At 43.1% G+C, this 15,473-nt stretch overlaps 1 protein-coding gene across 14 annotated transcripts in view; it reads right to left on the reverse strand.

Moving 5' to 3' along the window:
- Window positions 1-15,473, reverse strand: part of Rbfox1 (RNA binding fox-1 homolog 1) — a 1,859,632-nt gene that overhangs the window by 39,263 nt on the left and 1,804,896 nt on the right. For 11 of the 14 annotated variants that reach the window (XM_019210635.2, XM_010644147.2, XM_010644148.2 and 8 more), the window contains one exon: window positions 14,337-14,469. In XM_019210635.2, coding sequence (XP_019066180.1) covers window positions 14,337-14,469 — 133 coding nt within the window. Of the gene's footprint in view, window positions 1-3,863; window positions 3,904-14,336; window positions 14,470-15,473 lie in introns of all 14 variants that reach the window. The other 3 variants (XM_019210636.2, XM_033758658.1, XM_033758660.1) reach the window with 1 other exon arrangement.

The following is a 15,473-nucleotide window of genomic DNA, read 5'->3' on the forward strand; positions in this document are numbered from 1 at the left end:
CTCTCCTTTCTCTCTCCCTTTTTTTCATTCTATGGCCCAGTTCAGGACTATCTTATCCCAGTTCCTATAGACAATTCTGTCAAAATGTTTATAGCTCTTATAATTTCCTTCCATCCCTCTTTCCATTTTCAAGAGTTATCTTTTGATTAAGTATCTTCTTTGATCTCTCCCGAGAAGGGCAACCAACATGTATCTTGACTAAGCTATTAAATAATACTCATGTTCTTCTCAGTCAATTTCTGGCCTTATGAGATCCACAGATTCACCTATGAATAGAGAAGATAGTTTTGCAAATGGAAGAAACTTTAGTTCCTGGGTTACAACTTTCATTTAACATCACCCCTACTATTAGATTTTTTAAAAACACTTTTTAATTAAAATGAGTAAGAAATAACCATTTTCTCGAAGGTTTGATAAGTTAGTTATAAAAATTAAATTCCTATCTCTTTAAACCAAAATGTGATGTGTGTGTTGTGACTTCAGGAAGAAGGGACACAGTGAAGGACCTTGCCTTCCCCTCTTTCTTGAATTCTGTCTGATGAGCAGCCACCTGCACTGTTCCTCTGCATCTCCATCTTGACCATCAGGGCTGGTTTTCCAGCAGGGCTCAGCTCCTGAATGGGGTGGATGCTCTTTTCTTTGCCCCGGTTTTTACCTTAGCTTCCAGCTCACAGCATCTCTTAAGACCATACCCTCTGGCAATGTCAGGGCATCTGTGATGCCCTTCATCCTCTCTTCTCTGCAAACTTTGAAGAAAGAGAACAGTCTCAATGGGAAGCTGTGGCTTGCCCTTTGCAGGGACCACACAGATCTTTCAATCCTCTATGCTCCCCAGGATGCCTGGGCATCCAATAACGGGCGGAGGGTGGCCAGACTAGGAGAACAAAGGCCAAGGGAGGGGAGAGAGCAGGGAATGTGGACAGGAGCAGTCCTTGCTCAGTCCTGCTGCTGTGTTGTTGTTGTCTTGCCCTGAGAGGCTGCCAGGGTGGTGAAAGATCTGAGCAGCAAGAATCAGACAGTAGATTCCCCTGCCTTGCTTGGAAGGAGCCAAAGCCAGAATCTTACCACCCTTTTCAACATCATTAAAAACAAGAGGCTTAAATCTAAGAGGTGAATGAGTCCTCAAAAATACACCCTGGGACCTCTCATAATTGCTCTACAGCTATTTATTGTTTTTAAGGAGATCGAAGGGGTAAGCCAGGTACTTTCCTTAGGCAAAATAGAACCTAACATGATTTTTGAGAAATTCCTTTAACCAACATCCCTTTAAAAAATGGAGCACTGGGGACATTTTTACCCACAAAACATTCTATTATTTCAAGGGGTGCAGTTGGGAATGTGGCTTAAATATATACATTCAAGATTATAATGTACTTTCAGCTAGGATGCGTCTCGCTCCATAAATTCTAGAGCGGTGGAAATATTCCTATACTTTCTTCCTGTTAAAGGAACACAAGGTTATCCTTGAGCTCTTGTTTGCTGGTGAGTGGGCGGCTTAGTGGTCCACCTCATGACAGTCCTACACCCACATCCTGGCAGCAAGAAACCAAAGCCATCATCTCACACAGAGCAAAATGCTGGGGAAGCTTCTGGAAGATTCCAGTCAGCTCCTTGGAAAATAGGACAAAATGTGCTAGGCAAGCAGAACTCTAATAGATCGACAAGTTTTTCTGTCTCCTCACTGCCTGTTTAGAACTGCTCTCTGAAAAAAATCTTAATGTCTTTATAATATGAAAAGTGGAAAATGATATAAAATTGTTTTGGCAGATACAGTTGGCTTGAAAAGTAAGAGAGAACATTCTTCAAGCCCCAGGCATTAGGACAAGCCTAATTGAAGAAATGCCCCTTTGGATTGACTTTACCCAGATCCCCGGGAGCCCTGCACCTCTCAACCCAGTGGGATTTGCTGGACTCTGATGAATTTGTGGGAAGCAAGAACTCCTAAAAGTGCTCAAAGGGCAATGGGACACTCTGGTGGCTTCCCTCTTTGAGCTGAACGGCTCTATCTTCCTGTGGAGGCTGGCACACCCCTCTCTTCCAAGTCCAACTCTGTTCTGTACCTATCTTTCCCTGTGGGTGCTTAGATGGAGCTTCATGCCCCAGTCAATTCAATACCCACATTCTGGGTCAAGTACTCTGACAGTGCTGTTCTACGTGTGCCTGTGTGTGTGTGTGTGTGTGTGTGTGTGTGTGTGTGTACTCCCCACAGCTCGTGCCTCCAGTCAGCTTCTACTCCCTGTCATATCAGAATCTATGAGGCAAGGAAAATATACTAATTTGAAATATTAATAGGAAAGCACAAATCAATCATTATTTTACCATAAAGAAATGGAGGCACAGTGAGGTGGCTACTCATCCATTGACAGCTAAATTATAAGGTCTTTATTTCTATTTTTACCTATGCTCAGGAACATCTATTTCTCAACCCCTCTCCATTTGGCAGGTGTTGGTGAAGGTAATTTTCTTTCCAGCAGACCCTTTGTTTTCTTATTTCCTGTCTACGTTCTCCCATTTCTCAAGTTCAAAAATATAGTAATAATAAAGCTCTAAATTGGATTATGACAACTATCATCAGAGCTTCTGCATTTGCATAATGTATTCCTAGCTATGTGGAGGCTGCAGCCATAGACTGGAGTTTGGGTCTATCAGGAACCCAGGGATGAAGACAGGCGTCCAGCTGCCTCCCCATGTAGAATGGCCCGAATGAAGGCCGGAGAAAGAAGATATGAGAGGGAGCACCTTAAGTTTGACAAAAACAGAAGCTGGTTGCTCCTTGGGTAAAGAATATGAAATCCACTCACTTTCTGATAGAAAAAAAAATACTTCCCAAATGACAGAAAATATACTGCATACAATAATAATACTTGACTACGTCCATCATTGATGGAGATTAATGCTATGTCTCAAAATTGTGGCGATTTAAATTCAAAAGGAATAAATTAAATAACTGGTGTCACTCCCATTCTCTAGTAAATGGCATCAATTTGATCAGAAATGTGGTTTTATTCTTCTTTGTTATCTCCTGTATAAAACAACAATTACAGTTTCACTGATTTACTTGAGTTCCTTAGTAATAACAATTATGTGACTTAGACCCTCCAATGTTGTCCATTTATTTTAAATTGTGTTTGTCTCAAATTTTCATAGCATTCATGCCTGTATTATGTGGGGAAGTGAAGGCATCCAGATCACTATAGGCAAGTTTAATTATGTAGGCAAGTTCTAATGATGAGGAATTTCCTGCTTTTTTCTAAAGAGAAAATGTTTAATGAAGTGGAACCAGTTAGTAAGCAACTGTAAATCAGGTAACTCCTTTAAGGGAAATGGTCAAAAAATATGGGCTTAGTGTTCCTTCTACATACATTTTATTGGGAGAACTCAGAAATGTTTCTTTCTAAAATTACCCATATTCGGAAAGAGACTCTTCCTAGAGCCACTGTGATAAATAATTATAACGAAAGCATCAAAAACGTATCAGCCATGAAAATATCTTTTAACCCTCTGCAGCTGGTAACTACAGCTGTTCTAAATATTACATTGCAAACACACAGACCATATCAAAAATTTAGGGAATGTCTTTGGGGGTGAGGTCTTTATTGCCACCTTCTTTTGGAGGGAGGCTGGTTATATTTATCACGAGTGTGGCTACATTTATTTTGAAGTTTATCTCAAGAAGTTCATTCCACTCAAACAGCAGAAGTGATCCTCCCATGTTCTAGGGAGAAGACCTTCCAAGCCACTGGATTATTTCTTACATACCCAGCAGAGAAAATCTGACCACCTTGAGCGGAGTTCATAGCAAACTTGTACAATGAATGAACCTGGGTGGTAACAAGACAGCATGCACGTTAATGAATACTTACATAAATGTCTGCACCATAAAATCCATCCTGGTAAACAACACTGCAGGGTGCACACACAAAGAGAAACATCCATATTAGTGCGTTTCCCCATGCAGACACACCAACCCTGCAGGGCCAGGTTAGTCTGGGCACAAGGTCCGAGACACAGGGACCCAGGAGAGTTCTCACACCAATTAAGGAGGTTGGAGACAACAGCAGTCCATCAAACCAGGCAAATGAGGCCGGGGTTCAGGCGTGTCCCAGAATCAGGACGTTCTGCTGGGTGCCAAGTTTCTCCCTCTTTTGGGAGTGGTTGAAGAAATGTACTACTTTGAAATGCAAGGAAGTTTGAGATGTATTTCCAGCAGCCTAGGTGGACATGAGCGTCTTAAAAACATCAGAGTTTGCAGTCAAACCACAGAGCTCCCCACAAAACACAAAGCATCTGTTTAAAAGTGGGCTTGGGCGGGGAGAGACAGGAAGTGCAGCATTCTCGCTAAGGACTGGAGATGAATGGCCTAAGTGTAGCTAAAGTGCAGCAACCCAGATGGTGTCCAAAATTTTATTCCACATCGTTTTGTGCTGTGGTCTTATGATATAGGGTGACTCTATAAGCCACTCTTTTATGGTATGTGTAGGAAAATATGTAACTCTATGTATGTGTGTGTGTGTGTGTGTGTGTGTACAAAAACATACGTGGATGTCTATGCAAATGCATATTGTGTGTGTGCACCAGTATGCACACAGGCACAGGAATGCATAGTGTATACGTGTCTACATCATATGCCATGTGTAAACACGTCTGAATGGGTGTGAACATTTGTGCATACATGCATGTGGTATATGTACATGTGTGTGCAGTTGCATACTTGTTTACATAATTACACTCACACTAAGCAAAGCTCTACTTTATGATCAAACGAACCCCACCTCACAGCAGGTCTCTGCTCACTGTACATACAGTAGATCATCCCAGAAATACACGACTTCCAGGAGGGCAGGGAGGGACTTTCCAGAAGTGTCTCGAAACCATTACCTTCAGCGCAATACCCAGGAAGCATCCACATAGCTCACAGCCACGTGATCACGGGAAGCTGACTAAAATTCCCTAAGTATAAAAGTACACTGCACAACAACTTACAGACTTACGAGGATGACCAAAAAATCTTTAGGATAAAAATGTGTGCTTCTAAGTGTGTATTTTTCAAAGGATGGTAGTTATCAAGAATGATCTTTCTTAATATGTTTCTGATGATTTATGATTCTGGCGGAGGACAATGAGCCCTATTGTTGAGTGAAGCTGGGCTTTGATACCAAACGATTCGGCAGCAGAGTGAGCCCACACGTAAGCCAAGCACAGTGAGCCCAGGGAAGCACTTTACAAAACACACACACACACACACACACACACACACACACACACACACGGCAGTGACACTGGCTTGCTGGAGAACACTGTAGCATGTGCTTCTCAGAACTGTTTGGACTCGATCGACTAAATCCCAAGCACCATTATCTGTAAAGTGTGGCGCAGATTTCACACGCTAAGGAGGCTGGTAGGAAGAGTGTTCAGCTGTTGTTTGTTTTTGATCCAGGAGGGTGACAGTTCACAAGGACACTTGTCAACCATAATCCAAGATGCTAAAGTGTGCAGTGTCCTGAGCCAGGCTTTGAATTCCCTTTCAACATTTTCAACAGAAAAAGGAAAGACTCTGCTGGGGGTCAGAAGGCAGGGTCAGCCTCTACCAACAGGGCTTGGAACAGATCTGATTTGACAGGCAAGCAGAAAATGTTTACTTCGGGCCCCCAATCACAGAACTGATGGTTCAGCCACATTGAGACAGCTTCTGTCCCATTCTTTCCTGCTGCTGTGCCTTTGCCCATGTGATCCCTGGTGCTGTCAACTACTTTTCTCCCAGGAACCTTGTTGAGAGCAGACAGATCCCCATTCGTTTTATGGACAAGGAAAACACTTGGGCATTCGGGGCAAATTTCAGCTTCCCCAAACAATAGCTCTGTGCTAGGGGACAAACTTCCGAGTTTCATTCACTCATTTACTATGACAAAGGAGAAGGGGTACGTGCTGATGTCACGGTATGCCTGTACCCATGGGTATAGCATTTAGTAAGATAATAGCTGCAATGTGTGAAGCAACGTTCGTAGCACTGTGGCTCTGCATGTCACCATTTCTGTGACCCAATGCCCTATGAAGCTGAGATATTTCTCCCCTCTGTGAACACCAATGTCAGTTTTTCAGACCCATTAATTTTCACTTTAAATTAAAAGTTTCTGTGCATATTTCTCATCTTCCCATAGAAGTGGAACCTGGTGTCTTACTCAACATTTTATCTCACTTGATGCCTGGCACACTGTACCAAGAAGAGATACAATAACTATCTGTTGACTGAATAGTTCTCATATTTTTCAGGAGAAGTTGAGCATCGGGAGGTGGCAGAGGGTGACAAAGAGTCATTTCTTGAAGGTAGATGAGATGATGCCTACCTGTAATCCTAGCTACTGGGGAAAGAGGAGGATCACAAATTTGAGCCAAGCCTGGACAACTTAGGGAGACCCTGTCTCAAAATACAGAGGACTAGGTGTGTATCTCAGTGGTAGAACACATGTGAGATCCTTGGTTCGATCCCCAGTACTACCACACAAAAAAAGTGACCGTCATTTCCTTGTCATCTCCAGGAAGAACTTAATAATGGATAAGGGAGGATAAAAGAGACTCCAGTTTCTGGTTTGGTTTTCAGCACCAGTGGCTTTTGTCACTGGAGGAGGGGAAGAGGAGTAAGACTTAAACACTGAGCCCTATATTAGGAAGAAGATCCATGCAAAAGACAAGCAGACAGAAAATCAGATGTGAACAAACAGTTTTAAACAAATTTTCATATATATGTAAATATGGGAAAGAGCACCTTTTTCTAAATGTTTGTAGGGTTGGAATCAGTGTTTCTCTGCTCTTTTGCGGACATTGGAGAGGAAAAGTAAACCTGGGTCTTGGGAGCTCTTCCTCTGGTCACACAGTGGGACCATGTGTGGAGCTACCTGACGTAGCTAAGGATGAGCTCTCACTGGGAAACTAGTGCCTCTTTTCTCCACGACAGGTTATTGTGCACCGTGGCCAGCCTCTGTCTCCAGTCAAGCCATTGTTGCAACAATTTCCTGAAGTAGAAAAAGATCACACCCTGACGTCTACCTCTGAGAAACCTCTGCCCAACTGGATAACCTGATTTCCATGCCTCGCTCTCCAACATGGGCTGTGAAAATTATTGCAGGGGCTCTCAGATCCCAAATTTATGAGGCAAGGAGGCAAAGAGAAACTGTGATTTAGCTTCTTTCATTCTGACAAAATCATACAAACTGAATACGAGTCCCATCTCTCTGCGATTGAAAGGCTGGCTCGACACTACCCGCTGTACCAAGCTTAGGGAGTGAGCCTTTTCCCTCCCCACTGACCCTGTCTGTGGAGGTCACAGAGCGTGGAGCACGGTTTCAAAGGCACGCACATCAATGTGAAGTCTCAGCTGTGATATTTGTTGCAGAGGCAGGAAACAGAAGCAGTGAGAATGAAGCATGGAAACAGACAGGGCCAGCAACGGGGACAAGGAGGTGAGAGGAAGTAAGAGAAATCTCAGAGCTCAGCTGGGAAGACAGGGGGAGGAGCAGGCTGGGCAAAAGAACAGCTGGTGAAAGGCTCACTGGCTGGAAGGTGTCTGGCTCCTTGGAGGGCCTGGAGAAAGGATATCATTTCTAGCTTTAGGGTTCTTCGGAAATCCACCAGAGTGTGGTGGCTTTGCAGAGAAAGTAAGAATTCTAACTGCTGTTGGAAACCACAACAGAGAGATCTTGCTCATTTTCACCCAGTGTAACGCCTGCACATTTCTGAGAGCAATAAGAGGGTAAGTGATCTATCTTCTTTATGATAGCTGTGGAAAATGAGGAGCCAATCTGGGCATCAGCAGAGTAAAAGGAAGCCACTACGTGGGGCTGCCAGTTTTACTGAAATGTTGTGTGTTTTTCCTGTTATTAGTCACAGCACAAGCTCAAATGCTGTGACTACTCATATTTACAGAAGGATTGTCATGGATCAGTCCCTGGTGTACGCACGCTACATACAGCCTCCCGCCATACCCCTTGCCATGGACCAAACTACCATCACCTCTTTAGACGTAAAGAAGTGGAAACAAAAAGAGCTACTGTTGGCTTCGCTGGGATCCTAGCCCAGGTCCTGGGGCCTCACAGCCACACACTCGGTCGAACTGAAAGGTGCATCACAGTCACCTAGAGGACTTCCTGAAGAACAGGTGGCCGGGCAGCCAGCTCAGTCTTGAGGTTCTGATTCAATAGATCTGGATGCAGGGAAGGGTTCTAAGAATTTCCATTTCTAATAAGTAACAGGTCATGTTGGTGTTGTTGGTTCAAGGACCAAAAGAACATGACTGTAGGGAATATGACCCCCAAAATGTTACTTTACATTTGGGACAAAACTAAAGGTCAGTCTCCCAAGTGTCATTCGAAAGGTGTTTCCAGGTCTGAGAAAGCTTTTCTCCAAACTTTCATACTCATTTCCAAGAATTCATTCAAATAATTTTTTAAAAGTTCCATCACACTGTACTAAAAATATCAGATATATAGAGGAAGGACAAGGTCCTTGTCTAGGAGGCAGCTACAGATAGATTACAGCTCAGTCCCAAGAGCAGGGAGTTGTTGCCATGCATCGAACAGGTGAGGCCCTATTTTAATGCGGAGACGGAGTGTGTAGCCATGCAAAGGTAATTGTATTGCTTGTCAATCACTTTGGGATTGTAATGTGCTTTGCAAGAACATAATGCAAATGCACATCTCATTTTCTTAGAAAAGTAATAGCAGTAGTTAAACATTTGGATGAATGCAACACAGAATGATTGCACTGCAGCAAAGGAGTTTACTTTTAAGAAAGAAAAAGGAAAAAATGAAGATACAGTGTACCCCAAGCTCTACAGTCTGTTTTTGTAACATAATACATATCAACCACAAATATATTTTTATAGAAAAGGCTATTTTAGACTTCTCTATCCTGCTGCCCCTTCCAACTAGAAAATAAATTAAGTTTTTGAGTCTGTTCAAATATATCAGCTGGATCGATGAACTCACTCGTATTTGTATATTCATATAGGATTGTTTATGTTTGTACACAAATATTTTCCCCTTGGAAAATATATATTTTTAACCAAATTATTAAAGGTATCTGTAAAATCCACCCCCTGCAAAGAGGTTTAACACTTCGTGGGTTTTTGGTATTTTCTATAAATTTACTCAGGAGAATTTTTGGCTATCAAAGCTAGCAGGTGGGCACAGTGGTACATGCCTGTACCTCAAGCATCATGGGAGGCTGAGTCATGACATTTTCAAATTCTAGCCCAGCCTGGGCAACTAGGGTAGACTTTGACTCAAAAAATAAAAATTCAAAAAGGGGCTGGGAATGTGGTTCAAAGAGAAGGACTTGGGTTTCACCTTTAGTTAAAAACAAACAAAAAAACAGGCTAGGAATTTGAGTAAGAAATCAATCCCCCCTCCCCGAAAAAAAGCTAGACAGAATTTTGGAAAGTGTTGTGAGAATGGGAAAATGACTTTAGTTTTTAGATTTATAAAATGAAAAAAAATTCTAAGCTTTAAATAATACAGGTGAGGATGGGACATTTAGAAAATATGGCTGGCATATATACAAAAAAACACACCCACATCATCCTGGAGATGGGTGTTGGAGGATTTTTAGCACTGAGTCTGAGAGCTAGTCTGAAAACTTTCCATAAGCATCTATCTGTGGATTTCTTCTTGCATTGGGCAACTGTAAGCAGTTTTCTTTTGGGATTCCACTAGAACTTTCTTATACCTAAAGTGACAGAGTATCCTCAAAAATACTTCTCAAAGACCTCTGCAAAGTTGTATGTAGAATTCTCACAATTAACTGGCAGAGGAAGTGCAGAGTGTATTACTGAAAGGTATCTGGAGAATGAAGATCCTGTAGTTGTGTAGTTAATGTTGGGTGCTTGGAGTTAAAAAGAACATCTTTCATGATGCTTCTTTAGAACATATTCCCATGCAACATGCACCTGATATAAAGCTATGTAGTAATTAAGAACAGGAACTTGGTAAGTTGAATTTCCCGGAATTGCTCTGGGAGGTGGCTGGGGCCTAGCAGCTCCCTTCTGACATGAGATCCTGGTGATGTGTCTCCAGTTGGTTTACCTGCCACCTAGACCCTGCAGGTCAGCAGCCACCATGCAAATGCCTTTCTTTTTTGTGGGGGGTACTGGGGATGGAACTCTGGTCCTTGCGCTTGTGAAGCAGGCAGCGGAACCACTGAGCTAAATCCCTGATCCAACGCTATCTCCTTTCAACAGCAGTTACTGCAAGACTGATTCTCCCCAAGAGGAATCCTAGGAAGACTTGAGCCAACATTGGAGGCTTCGCCACAAAATGAAGCCCAGGATCAAATGCAAAGAGGAACATGGAATATCTTGTCCATTAGGTTCTTTCAGATGGTTTGCTAGTTGAAATTTTATTTATAATTTATGTAATGCATAAATAATTGAGATACATCTGTCTAAAACCATGTCAGTGGCTTGGGAGTCATGGAGGTTGGTACATAGAAGATGCCCCTGGAAAGAGGTAAACAGATGATAAAAGGACAGATCTGCTTTGTGTGTTCAACACAAACAAAAAGAGACACTGAGAAAGAGCAGGGGCCGCTAATAAAAATGTCCACAATTGCCTCTGCTTCAGCAAGATAGCTACAATCCACTACACACACGTCAGGTCATGGGCCTTACGGAGATGTAATCTCATGGGGCTTTTCCTATTTCACCCACTATTAGCCCTATGGGGGCAGGTGTCCACAGAGGTTGAGCTCCCCAGGCTCTTTGTGAGGGTCTTCCAAGGACTGTTAAAAAGCCCATAGACTCTGCTTTCCTAGCTTATCATGAGTCCCATTTAGCTAATGTTGGCTGGCTAGGTCTAGGGTTTTTTTTACTTGTTCCTATGACCCTTCCATGATCCTCAGCAAAGTCTCTGCCTCAAGAACAATAACCCTGTACTGATGTCCCAACAGGTTTCTATTTAGGATTGTAACACAACCTAGACTAGGGCCTCTTCATCACCCATATTCTTTACCTGCTGAAAAGGCAGGGGACGGATGAAGATAAGGCCATCCTCAGTGAATTCTGGGTGTGACTACTGAAATGATGATACTTCCAAGGCTCACCCAAAGCTCCAAAATGATAGCCATGATGTTCTGCAGGATATCATTTTTAAATCTCCTCAAGGGATAAAAATATTGAAGTGGCACTTGGATCTAGGAAACATGGTATATTTTGGGCTGGAGTTTTAGTCATAATCTAGCTTCCTTTGGATATTTCATGAAGAATAAGTTGGCAGATATGTCTTTAGTTGGTGACAAGAAGAAAAATTAATTCTTCTTTAACAAATGTAGTTTGCTAGGTGATATCTTACTAAAGGATGGAGATTGCTAGATGTAGGAGAGAGTTGCTGGACAAGGCTTTAGCATGGCAATTTAGGAAGCAGTTAGCTTGGAGCATACGCCTTGCTCCTTTACTTCTGGAATATCTCATCTAAAAGCCCACACCGGGATAAGGACTCTTCCTTGGGGTTCATATCCTACATTATTACTGACCACACTTTGCGAAATTTTTAGCTTACATGTTCTTCTGGCGCCCACCAGAAAAAATTCCACTGGTCTCTTTATCTTTAGTGCATGGCAGAGCTCAAAGCATGGGAGGTACTGAGTACCGGATGCTGAGCTGAGCTGGGCTGGAGTAAAGACATTAGTGAAACACACAAACCTTCCTCCAAAGGACTTTGGAGACAGTGGCTGCAAGCAAGCCATACTATCTCTGGGCCACCTGCACACCCGGATTGAGATGACATCCCTTTTGGAGACAGAGAGTATTTCCAACTTCCTTGGTAATCATTTCCCTGCAACCTAAGATCAGGGCCCTCTCTCCTCCAGCCAATCCCTGCATTTCTCCTGCTTTATTCTATCCCTTTTCAAGGTGAGCCACCTTTCTGAAGCATAAGCCAATTGATCCAGGGGAAAAATAAATCTTCCTTTTAGATCCAGTCAATTTTTGCCTTTCCCAGCCAATGCAATAAAGGCAGTATGCAGCCCATGAATGGCCCACCCGTGCAACCAGCTGAATTTTCTTCCTTCGGTCCTCAACTTAGTTCTTACAGATTTTTGCAGACAAGGGTCCCTACACACACACACACACACACACACACACACACACACACACACCCCAGTACTTCTGTCCCTCCTCCTAGCTGCCTGTTGAGAATTCTATCTTCTAAATGCGGTGTGAGAGTCCATTTCTAGTATGATCAGCAAAGAGGCATGACCCACCATTTTAACCCAACCAATGAGGAACAATACTGGAATATTAAAATTGCACCCTATCCTGAGCAGTCTCCAATACACTTCATACCATTTGGAAATGACTGTGTGTCTCCCCAGTGGATGTGGCATTAATTAGTTATGCATGGTTATTCCCGGTGAAGAGCACATTCATTATAAGTTAGTAAATTTCAATTTTATAGCAGGTGTGTTGAGACTTTTATAAATTGTTCATGTGAGGATAAGCTATATAATTTTACCTTATTTTTTTCTGTTCAGTACAGTGCTCAGGTGCTGACTGAATATATATATAGATTTACATACATATATATTTATATACATATATATGTATCTCACAAGCTACAGTTACTGTGCACCTAGATACGAAATCGATTTTCAGACAAAATACTATGGTATAAACACACAATGCTGCATTTATGGCTTATGAACTTTGCTTTTAGTACTTTACATGAGCCCAGAGAGTAACTCAGACATTTCCTTTCATAATTCCTGGTGTGACTTTGGGAATCACAAATCTGTATCACTGTACTTGAGGATCTATGCCACGGGCTCAGCACTGTGGGGGCTGAGTTAAAGTTTATATCATCAGTGATTTCTTGTATCACATGGGCAGATATGTAAGGCTTAGGGCATACCGAGGCATTTGCAGGGGCTGAGAAAATTCAGGGCCATTGCATCTTGCTTTCCTATTACCTACAATGTTTGTGCTACTGCTTTCTCCAAGAAGACGTTCAGAGCCAATCCAACACTGCACAAGAAAACTCATGGGCACTGTCTTCTTCTTTTGCCTTTATCGCCCTTTCCTGATGATTTCATCTAGCGTCCCTTCTCTACACTCTTGACGCTGCTTTGTTGTCTTCCTTTTTGAAACACTTCAAGTGATCTATTTTGGAATGGGTGCTATGCGGATAATTAATGAAAACAAGCTATTTCCCTTTGTCCTCTGTCTAATAAAGAGATGAGCTAGGCTAATTCAGATTTCTTGAAAGATTTATAAGTCAAAGAGCTTTTAAGAAAATGCCTTTAACCTTCCTCACACAGTTTTGAAAGCAGCCATTCTCTTTCCACAGCCTAGGAAGTAAGTCACCAGCCAGGAAGGACTTAGGCATGCCAGGCTTTCTTGGGGACAACTGAATGTTTCAGACAGTTTTCTCACCATCAGTCTGATAACTCCGCCGTGGAGGGACTGTCTTGTGAATTGTAGGGTGCTCAGTAGGGTTCCTGGGCTGTAACCACTGTTTTCTATTGCTACTTCTCATTTCCTGTCATGGCAGCCAAAACTGCCTGTAGACTTTACAAATGTCCCCTAGTCTGGAGCCACTGCCTTAGAGGCACCTGCTTCCCTAATCCCAGAGATGTGGGAGCTTTCTAGAAAGATTCCTAACAGAAGACCAGGCAGAATAGAATATCAAGATTTTCTCCATCAAATCAGCATTTCTTTTCAGTATTTGCCACCATTCCTTGATAGTCACTTCGCAATATCAAAGCCCATGCACAGAAGGACCCAACAGGCAGGAGAGGAAATATCAATTTACATTTTTCCCAACAGAACAGAAAGGAAGCTCACGCTACTTTGGAAAATGCAACTAAAAGGAAACTCTCAAATGTTTGCCTCTGACTCAACACCTAATTTTCTCAGGCAAAGGCTCATAAACCTGGGAGCACAGGATGTGGTTGGGGAGGGAGCAAACCACCCCAGTGATTTTTATGTATGAAAAACTTCAAGTCCCTTTGAATTCAAGGAGCAAATGTAGTCCAACCTCCTTAATGATCAGATGTTTGCACTCATCAGAAATACATCTCTGGTTGTAACCAAGTCTCTGTTCTCCAGCATTCAGTCTCAAAGAGAATTTACATAACACCATGTGACACGTAGAATGCTTAAAGGCACCAACCATGACAGGACAAATTACACTCATTTTTCAATACTCTTTGCAAGGTGCTCCGCTGCAGGCGCGCGCCGGGCTGCATGCTGGGGTGGTTCTGGGGAGGAGGGGTTTGGTCAAGACCATCATGCTCACAAACACTCCGTGCGTGGGGTCGGGGTAGGGGCTAGTGCCAGGCGGCCCACTTACCCTCCATAGGCCGGGATCGGGGGCGGGGGCGCCGCGGCCCGGAAGGTGTTGTACACAGCGCGGCCACGGCCTCGCAGGTGCGCCCCTCGGTAGGCGGCCGCTGCGGTGGCAGCTGGATATGGGAAGCCGGGCACTGCAGGAGAGGGGAGAGAGCAGAACAACTGTGAGACGATGTGTGTCTTCGTGCCCTGTCATCGAGGGGACCGTTTTCTGGACCCGTTCCCTGCAGAGCCAAAGCAAGACCCCCTCAGTCCCCACCCCAAGGGTCAGGAGGCAAAAAGCAAAAGACAGCAGAGCTGAGGCCAAGGACAAATTCCGGGGAGGAGGAGGGAGGGCAGTGGTCCCTCTGGCCACAACTGCCCACAAGAATATGACCAGTGACAAATCATTCGCAAAGAATTCTTACTACCAGGAGACAAACTCACCGCATAAACTTATATTCTATGAAAGGTAGATTGCAAAGTGCATGTACAATATCTCTCAACCACTGTATATATGTAAAGTGTGGATGCATATTCGTGCTTCTGAGTGTGCAATATACATCTCTGCACATCTGTACAGACATTTACAAACATACTTCCATACGTGAGTAATTATCTTGGAAGCCTAAATGCATGAGTTCACTTTTTATTTATATCTTTCCCTTTATTCCATTTTTTAAAAATTGCCCACATTTCCCTTTATACCATATATGACCGGCCAGAAACTTTTAATTGAAGTATTCCTACAGGTACGGGTATGTACGAGTGTGTCATGAGTGTACACTTGTTTCCCCCTAGAATTGATGGATAACAACATACCACTATCTCCATAGCATTCTGTGAAGCTTCTGAAAGCATACACAGCCAGGCATGATGGAACAACACACCTACAACCCACCTCTCTCGGAGGCTGAAGCAGGAAGTTCCCAAGTTGGAGCCCAACCTGAGTAACACAGCAACTTAGTGAAACCCTGTCCCAGAATTTAAAAAAAGCAAACACAAGTGCTCCAAACACAGATGAAGGAATGTGGAAAAACAAGCTCTTGGGATTCTTCTCCTGGATGAAGTCTCTTAAGAGAGGTGAGGAGTCAGGAGGCAAGTGGAGCATAACTAGTCCTTGAGATCCCTGAAACTTCATTCAAGGGCTTCTGTCTGG

The sequence above is a fragment of the Fukomys damarensis genome, unplaced genomic scaffold, assembly GCF_012274545.1.
Source record: "Fukomys damarensis isolate Sample0158 unplaced genomic scaffold, DMR_v1.0_HiC HiC_scaffold_34, whole genome shotgun sequence".
Taxonomy (NCBI): domain Eukaryota; kingdom Metazoa; phylum Chordata; class Mammalia; order Rodentia; family Bathyergidae; genus Fukomys; species Fukomys damarensis.